The sequence below is a fragment of the Lycium barbarum genome, chromosome 2, assembly GCF_019175385.1.
Source record: "Lycium barbarum isolate Lr01 chromosome 2, ASM1917538v2, whole genome shotgun sequence".
NCBI lineage: Eukaryota > Viridiplantae > Streptophyta > Magnoliopsida > Solanales > Solanaceae > Lycium > Lycium barbarum.
The window spans coordinates 28543753-28553888 of NC_083338.1; the positions used below are offsets into that span (position 1 = coordinate 28543753).

Sequence of the window (10136 nt, forward strand, 5' to 3'; positions counted from 1 at the left end):
CTACACTTTCGCCCATATAGAGCCTCATACGGTGCCATTTGGATGCTAGAATGATAACTGTTATTGTAAGCAAACTCAATGAGTGGCAAATGGTCATCCCGATTTCCTCCAAAATCTATCATACATGCCCGTAACATATCTTCAAGAGTCTGAATAGTACGTTCAGCTTGCCCATCGGTCTGGGGGTGAAATGCCGTGCTTAGGCGCACTTGGGTCCCTAAACCTTCTTGGAAAGACCCCAAAAACTTGGCTGTAAACTGAGTTCCTCTATCGGAGATAATAGACACCGGAACGCCATGGAGTCTCACTATCTCTTTAAGATAAAGCTTGGTATAATCTTCTGCCATATAGGTCGTTTTGACCGGTAAGAAATGCGCTGACTTTGTGAGTCTATCCACGATCACCCATATAGAATCATATTTACATCGAGAACGGGGAACCCTGTAATTAAATCCATATTAATCACTTCCCACTTCCAAGTTGGGATTTCTATAGCTTGCAATAAGCCACCCGACTTTTGGTGTTCTATCTTCACTTGTTAGCAATTAGGACACTGAGCTACGAATTCCGCTACGTCTTTCTTCATCCCATTCCACCAATATATAGTCTTAAGATCATGATACATTTTCGTCGCTCCGGGGTGAACGGAGTAACGGGAACAATGAGCTTCTCTCAAAATCTGATAGCGTAGACCTGCCACATCGGGAACACATAACCTGCCTCGACATCGGAGAAATCCGTCTTCCGAAATGTCAAATGATGACTCCTCATTCTGAGGGAGTGTATCTCTGTACTGCATTAGCATGGGATCCTCATATTGTCGCTCTTTTACTTCCGCTACTAACGATGAAACTGCTGAATTCTGAATAGTAGCTTCGCTGCTACCTGAGTCCACCACTCGGACTCCTAGGCTAGCTAACTGCTGAAGATCACAGGCCATCTCTTTCTTTTCTGGTCATACATCACTTAGACTTCCCATCGACCTACGGCTAAGAGCATCAGCCACAACATTTGCCTTTCCGGGGTGGTACAGGATTTCAACATCATAGTCTTTTAGCAACTCTAGCCATCATCGTTGCCGCAAATTCAACTCTTTCTGCTTGAAGATGTACTGGAGACTCTTATGATCTGTATAAATATCCACGTGGACACCATATAAGTAATGTCTCCATATGTTTAAAGCATGGACCACCGCGGCCAATTCTAAGTCATGGGTAGGATAATTCTGCTCATGTTTCCGTAATTGTCTAGAAGCATACGCAATAACCTTACCATTTTGCACCAATACACAGCCTAGACCGACGCCTGAAGCATCACAATAATAACATATCCTTCCAATCCCTCTGGAAGTGTCAACGCTCGCAAGGATCTGTCTATTGAAACTTAGCTGACTTCTGAGTCAACTTGGTGAGCGGTGCAGAAATAGAAGAGAAACCCTCAACAAATCTTCTGTAATAACCGGCTAAGCCCAAAAAGCTACGAACCTCCGTAGGGGTCGTGGGCCTTGGCCAAGTCTTCACTGCCTCAATCTTTTGGCTGTCCACTCAAATACCGTCAGCTGCAACAATGTGGCCCAGAAATGCCACTGAGTTCAACCAAAACTCGCATTTGGAAAACTTCGCGAATAACTCTCGGGTTCGAAGAACTCCAAGGACAATACGCAAGTGATCCGCATGTTCTGCCTCGGATCTAGAATACACTAGGATATCATCGATGAATACAATCACGAATAGATCCAGAAAAGGCCAGAATAAATTGTTCATTAAGTCCATAAACACTGCCGGTGCATTAGTTAGCCCAAACGACATTACTCGGAACTCGAAATGGCCATATCTTGTTCTGAAAGTTGTCTTAGGGATATCTTTCTCCCTAACTCTTAATTGGTGATACCCGGACCTCAAATCAATCTTTGAAAACCATTTGGCACCTTGCAATTGATCAAATAAATTATCGATCCTCGGGAGGGGATACTTGTTCTTAATTGTCACTTTATTCAATTGCCGATAATCAATGCACATTCTCAAGGAGCCATCCTTCTTCCGGACGAACAATACGGGTGCTCCCCACGGGGATGAACTAGGCCTAATGAAGCCTTTTTTAAGCAAGTCTTTTAATTGCTCCTTCAACTCTTTCAACTCTGCGGGTGCCATCCTATAGGGAGGAATAGATATGGGATTAGTGTCTGGCAACACATCAATCGCAAAATCGATCTCTCGCTCGGGAGGAAGGCCTGGAAGCTCTTCCGGGAATACATCCGGAAATTCGTTCACTACCGGAACTGACTGAAGAGTCGGCGACTCAGCTTCTACATCTCGAACTCGTACTAGGTGATAAATGCACCCTTTCGTGATCATCTTCTTTGCCTTTAGATAGGAAATAAACCTACCTTTTGGTGACGCCGTATTTCCTTTCCATTCTAAGACTGGTTCTCCCGGAAACTGGAAATGAACCATCTTCATTCGGCAATCAACATTGGCATAACAAGAATCCAACCAATCCATGCCCATAATGACATCAAAATCTACCATCTTTAGTTCATGCAAGTCAGCTATAGTACCGTGGTCACATATCACGACTACACAATCTCTATACACTCGGCTAGCTATCACCGATTCGCCAACGGGCGTAGACACCTCAAAAGGCTTGATCGACTCCGGCTCGACTATAAACCGACCCGCAATATATGGAGTAACATAAGACAATGTGGAGCCTGGGTCAATCAAAGCATATACATCATGAGAGAATACCGATAATATACCTGTGACTACGCCAGGAGAAGACTCAAGATCTTGGCGTCCAGCCAAAGCATAAATACGGTGCTGAGAACCGCTAGTACTGGGAGCTCTCCCTCTGCCTCTACCATGGCCAGCTGGCGCATGTGAACTTGGCCCCGTAGGGCGTACAGATGCCGAAGATCCGGCTACCGACCCAGATGGCAGGGTCCTACCTCTACCATGTACTGAGGGGCAATCACGCATAATATGGCCTGGCCGACCACATGAATAGCAATCATCTGAACCAAATCGGCATCGACCCCAATGCATCTTCCTACACTGGGAACACGGTGGTACGGGTGGCCTTGACTGGCCCAAATCACCTCTGAACTGAGGTCCTGTATAACTCGGACTCGGCCCTGAACGAGTAGATCTATCAAGGCCCTGACCTGAAAACCGTGGAGGTGGACTGGTCATAGAATAGCCTGAATGGCTGGGAAGCTGCTGTCTGTGTCCACCCCTAGACTCGCTCCTCGAACCTGAAGGTCTAGCTCTCTTGCTATGTCCCCTATCTTGCTCACGTTCATTTCTCCGCTACTGTAGGTGTTCCTCTAATTCCTGAGCATGTGCCTGAATGCGTGCAATATCCATACCATCCTGAAGGGACGTAGTTAAGCATTTATCCATCAAGTGTGGCCCTAGGCCTTTCACAAACCGGTGCACCCGATCGCCCATATCCGCTACCATGGCCGAAGCATACCTAGCCAAGGAATTGAAGCGGAGACTATACTCTGTAGCACTCATGCTACCTTGCCTCAAATTCAAGAATTTATCGGCCCTAGCTCGCCGAACTTCTGGAGGCATGTAGTGACGGAGAAAAGCATCGACAAACTCTTGCCATACCGGCGGAGGTGCATTGGCTCCCCGCGAAGCCATCCATATTGTATACCACTGGATCGAGATATCTCTCAATCTATAGGACGCTAGCTCTACCGACTCAGTGTCTGAAGCATGTATCAACCGGAGCGTCCTTAGCATACCATTAATAAAGTCCTGGGGATCCTCCTCCGGTTTCGACCCAAAGAATTCCGGGAGTTTCAAAGCAATGAAGTCACGGGCCCTTGCACTAACAGCCCTGTCACCTTTCCCTGCGCTTGGCCTCTAAGTCTGGGCCGCAACCAACTGAGTCAACAAATTAATAGGCTCTCTCACGTCTTGGCCCGAAGCATTCGGTGGAGGAGCTGGAGCTGGGGCTGAGGCTCCCACGTGCTCCTCGATAATAGGCACTGTCTGGGAGGACTGAGATTGAGCCGCACTCTGGGACTCATCTCCCTCTACTACCGGTGGCGGTGCTCTTTCAGCCCGCTTTTCTGCCACCGTCTTGCCCTTTTGGGCTGCTGTAGACTTTTTCTTTTTAGGCATCTCTGAAATACACAACAGATGATTTAGGAACAAGAATTTCTTACATCATAGCTCTATCGCATGATTCTTATGAAAAAAGAAGGTCATATATTCCTAAAATGTCCGCAGCTTCTCGTTTATAAGTGTGGCGCGCAACACACCCATAACCAAGACTCTACTAGACATGGCTCGTAGACACATCCTAGGACTGAACTGCTCTGATACCACTTTTGTCAGGACCCGGCTAGGGGGCCGCGATGAGCACCCGGTGCTACCCCACCCGAGCACCCCCTTGTCGTACATAACATAACATCTTGGTGAACCATAAGTCAATTCGTGCTTTTCTTATCGTTAATCATATTGATCCCATTAGACGACCATCATCATTTAACATATCATAGGCATCTGTGCCACATCATAAGTACAAGGCCGACGTGGCTAACCAAATATATACAAAACATGGGCCGACATGGCCGAACATCTCTACCCACATACACATGACTACGAGCCTCTAAGAGTATGACATATCGTATGAGCTGGACAGGACCCCGCTATGCCCATAATTATCTACACAAAAGAATAAGTACCCAAAAGCTACGGCTCTGAAAGAAATGGAGCTCTGCTATGCAATCTCTGAATAAGCAGCTATGGATCAAGTCTGTCTCCCTGTGCACCTGCGGGCATGACGCAGCGTCCACAAACAAAAGGACGTCAGTATGAAGAATGTACTGAGTATGTAAAGCATGATCAACATCAATATAGAAGCATAATAGATATCATATGAAATAGCATAGGAGGGGAGACAGTAATATCATCATCATAGTACTTACCTGCCTTTCGTAGGACTTTCCATTTTTCATACGTATTAGTACACCTACATCATCATCCGTATCCCATAATAGTACTCGTACCATACTTGTGCTCATATTCGTATACATGTCCTTATTCGTATTCTTATACATAGTCTTATCACATTCATATTCATATTATATACATAGTCATTTCATATACATAGCATTTACATAGCATACCCGACCTCATAGGATCGGTGTCTTATACATGTTTGGCCAACTAAGGCTCAAGGTCATACACACCTGGCCCTACCAAGGCATCAGGGTTATCCGTACCATCTGCAGAGGTGTGCGCGCGTTTCCTAATCGTATACATACATTATACATAGTCATATACATAAAGTCTTACCCGGCATCATAAGCTCGGGGTCTTATCATAGCCCTTCATAGGCATACATATACAAATATCATAGCTCGTAAGCATCTCTAGTCTCATTTTACTCTCATTATCATTACTATCCTCATCATTATCGTTACATTTACATTATAGACTTACTCGTCATACGAGGAACATAGTATAATCATAGTACATATCAAGGGTCGTGAGCTTATGAGCTCGGAATGTCAACCATGTGAAGACAACATACTCATATAGAGGAATTAGGAATTTGGCCAAGAACCATGCCTTATGAAAGAAGGGTTAGCCTTACATACCTTTCCATCGAACTATTCTACACTTGCACGTTCCCTTCCAATGCTAGCGTTTATACCTTCATTAATATCATAGCAATGGCCATTAGTCATTCACATTATCCACATCATCTAGATTCCTCAATTTGCCTCTAATTCACCCACATTCATGGTCATAACACCCAACTTCGTCCATTCGTCTAAAGTGTTTAGTTCATGATCTTAATACCATTTATAACACATTCATATCACAACACAACAACATTCATAACTCAATTCAAACTATTTCTCAAAATGTCACTATTCATCATTCATGACCTAGTTGACCACATTTTCTACAATCCATGTATTTTAATTCTCCAATACCTTAAACATCTTGTAAAAATCATGAATCTTACCTTAGAAGTTGTAGGAATAAGCTTTGGTTGATAATACTCTTCTTTGAGCAAAACCCTAGTTTTTCTCCATTTGGATTTCTTGACTTGGATGATCCTTGATGATTCCCTTATCCTTGATTCACTTGTCTTAATGTTATTGATGACTTATAATCTTTGAAAACTCATATAATAAATGTAGAGAGAAGTTTTAGAGAGAAGTGGTGTAATGTTGTAATGAAATAAAATAAGTCTTGATCCTCATATTTAATGAATTGGAAAATCTGTGCTGGGTGAACAGTGGTCGTCCATGGAGGTTTACGGTCCGTATTTCAGTTTACGGACCGTCCCTCGTGGTCGTCTTTAAGCTTAAGCAGGACCAGAAACTTTGGCCTACATGCATGGTGATTTACGACCATGGTTTACGGGCCGTAAATCACTTTACGGTCCGTCCACCAGGTCGTGTTTAGCCATTTTCTCGGCTGGCAGAAAGTTGAAGTTGGGCATGCCAGTTTACGACTTCAAGTTTACGGACCGTATTTTGCGCTATACGACCACTGGGTAGTTTTGCCAACTTTCAATTTTTCTCATTTCTCGACTTTTCATTCTAATCATCCACATCCCTTTACATACATTTCCCATGAAACATTGTACACTCGCACTCCTCGCACACATCATTAGTTCACTTACTTGCGTACCAACGGGAATATTTTCTGAGGTGTAACATCAACCTCAAGCCCTTTTTTTGAGATCTTGTGACCCAAGACAATTCCTTCTCTAACCACAAAGTGACACTTCTCCCAATTGAGAACCAAATTTGTCTCCTTGCACATTTTTAATACTTAGGCAAGGTTTTCCAAGCACCTATCAAACGAGTCACCAACCACGGAGAAGTCATCTATGAATATTTCTATGGACTCCTCAACCATGTCAAGGAAAATAGACATCATGCAATGTTGAAAAGTTGCGGGTGCATTACATAGCCCAAAGGGCATCCTCTTGAAAGAAAATGTCCCGTAAGGGTAAGTGAAAGTGGTTTTCTCTTGGTCCTCGAGAGCAATGGTGATTTGATTGTATCCGGAATAGCCATCAAGGAAGCAATAATAATCTCTTGCCGCAAGCCTATCGAGCATTTGATCCATGAAAGGTATTGGGAAGTGATCCTTTTTAGTCTATTTGTTCAACTTCCTATAATCAATGCATACTCGCCATCCGGTGACCGTGCGTGTGGGGATCAATTCTTTTTTAGCATTTGGCACCACAGTTATTCCACTTTTCTTGGGGACACATTGGACCAAACTCACCCAATAGCTATCCGCTATCAGATACACAACCCCGGTATCTAACCACTTGATGATTTCAGTCTACACCACCTCTTTCATAGGAGGATTCACCCTCCTTTGACTCTTGGATCACATTCTTCATCTAGTTGGATCTTTTGAGTACAAATACCAGGCGAAATCCTTTGGATGTCCGCAATACACCAACCAATAGCTTTCTTATATCTTTTCAAGATCACCATTAACCTCTCTCTTTGCTCATCTGTCAACCAGGCAGAGATAATCACGAGCAATGTGTTGTTAGGGCCAAGAAACTCATACCTCAAATATGAAGGAAGAGGTTTGAGTTCTAAAGTAGGAGGTTCAATAATGGAAGGCTTTAAGATAGGAGATGCCCGACTCTCTAAATCAAGATCAAGTTTCTTTGGATTGTAGTGATATGACCCCAACCCAATCAAAGCATTCACCGTCTCCTTAAACTCTTCATCATCACCCCATCATAATTCATCAAGACTGCCGCTAGCATTTCACCTACATGCTCATGATCTACGGTTGACTCGATTGCTTCATCAATGGTATCAATAACCGACATCACACTCATATTCGCCAGTTGCTTCATAGATTTACAAATGTTGAAGGTGACTTCTTCATCGTTCATTCGAAATTTCAAATCTCCTCTCTCCATATCCACGAAGGAACGCCTCGTAGCTAAGAATGGCCTCCCCAATATTATGGGTACTTCAAAGTCAACCTCGCAATTCAAGATCACAAAATCGGCTGGTAAAATAAATCGGTCCACTCTCAGAAGTACATCATAGAGAATGCCAACGGGCCTCTTTACGGTTCTATCCGCCATAAGTAATCTCATCGATGTGGGATGGGGAGTTCCCAAACCCAACTTGTTGAATATAGCAAGTGGCATCAAATTGAGGCTTGCTCTAAGATCACATAGAGTTTTTGCAAATTTGTACTTACCGATTTTGCATGGAATTGTGAAGGCTCCGGGGTCTTCCTTCTTTTGTACCAAAGCTTTGGTAACAATTTCACTACAATGATGAGTGCCTCCCATGGTTTCAAATCTAGTGCTCCTTCTCTTAGTCACTAGATCTTTCATGAACTTTGCAAAGCCGGGCATTTGTTCAAGTGCCTCGACCAATGGAATATTTATTGAGAGCCCCTTTAACCTTTCAGTGAACTTGAGAAATTTTCCATCATCCGCTTTTTGTGCTAATCTTTGAGGGAATGGTGGTGGAGGCTTAGGAACAGTTTTCATTGCTTGAGGAGCCTCATCATCCACTTTCTCATCTCCCGTGGCTTCACCACTTTCGGGACCTTTGTCTACCACAATGGGATCTTCAAAAGTAACCCTCTTCTTCGTTGGCTCAACTTGCGTTTCAATAACCCTCGGTTCATCAATAGCCCGATCATCATCAACCACAACATACTTCATTACCACAGTCTCCTCCCCAACTTGTTTGCCACTCCTTGTTGTGATAGCATTCATTTTATGCTCATCATTTGTCGGGTTCGCTATCATATCACTTGGGAGTATACCTTTTTGCCTTTGATTGAGGATAGCCGAGAGTTAGCCATGTTGAGACTCCAATTGTTTAATGGAAGTGGAGTGAGAACTCACAACTTGCCCCATTGATTTCACTTCATCTCTCGTTCTTCTTGCAAAAGGTATCGGTGGATTCCACTTTTTCAACACTCTTGACAACATATATTCAATTTTTGAACTAGCGGGATCGCTAGTAAGCGGTTGACTAGAGTTTTGTTGATTCCCTTTGGAGGGACATACGAATTTGAACTCCGATGATTGTTGTAGTTGTTGCTGTAACCACCTTGGTTGTTGTCACGATTATCTCTCCAATTTGAGTTACCTTGATCCCTTTTCCAACCTTGATTCACTTGACCTTGTCGCCAAGATCCTTGATTCGAACCTTGGTAGTTCGGATGGGAACCCCCCCCCCCCCCCTGATTGTTGATATAACTTGCCTCATCATCATACATTTGGAAACATTGCTCATTTGGCAAACCCCCTTTACAAGATCCTACCACATTCACCTTTTTGCTTCCACCACCCATGACATGTTTTGTAAGGAGGTACATTTGGGTGACACGTTTTGCCATGGATTCATCTCTCTCTTCCTCCTTTTTAATCATCTCACGAGTGAGCACAGTTTTAGACGAACTTCCTCCACCTGCGTCCGACTCCTTAGCATGCCATACTTCATTAGTCTCGGTCAATTTATCCAACAATTCACAAACTGTGGCATAAGAATTGTCCATAATAGATCCTTCCGCAATGTTGTTCGCCACTGATTTGTTGACCGAGTCCAAAGACCTATAAAATGTTTATAGAAGCACACTATCGGGCAATCTATGCTTGGGACAACTTTTGACTTTCTTTTTAAAACGAATCCAAGTTTCATGGAGAGCCTCCTCAGGAAGTTGACGAAATTTATTGATTTCGTCACAGAGTTGCAACATCCAGGATGGAGGGAAGAACTTCTTGGGGAATGCTTCAGTCAATTCCTCCCAAGTAGTGATGGATCCGGACGGAAGATCATCTAACCAAGCCATGGCTTCCCCCGTTAGGAAGTACGGCAAGAGCCTTAGCTTGACTACTTCAATTGAGACGCCCAGATGCACATTGGTAGAACACACCCCAAGAAAGTTTATAAGGTTCCTGTTCAGGTTATCTTTGGGTAGACCACTAAATAGGCCCTTAATGTGGAGCAGGTGCAGAATTGTGTTGGTCACGTGGAAACTCGAGTTTCCAATTAGAGGCAGGGGATGAATTGCGGCTGCATAGCCGGCCCCCGCCACCTCTTCGATGACCGCCACTAGTGGATTTTGAATGGGATTACCATCCTCGTCCAT

General features: G+C 43.8%; 1 protein-coding gene across 1 annotated transcript; it reads right to left on the reverse strand.

Annotated features, from left to right (window-relative positions):
- Positions 1-7713: 7713 nt before the first annotated feature.
- Positions 7714-8754, reverse strand: LOC132628486 (uncharacterized). The gene has a single exon (XM_060344262.1). The coding sequence runs from the start codon at positions 8752-8754 to the stop codon at positions 7714-7716; it is 1041 nt and encodes a 346-aa protein (XP_060200245.1).
- Positions 8755-10136: the final 1382 nt, after the last annotated feature.

Coding starts and splice junctions, on each gene's coding strand:
- LOC132628486 (XM_060344262.1), bottom strand. CDS start 8,754: ATGAATGCTATCACAACAAGGAGTGGCAAACAAGTTGGGGAGGAGACT.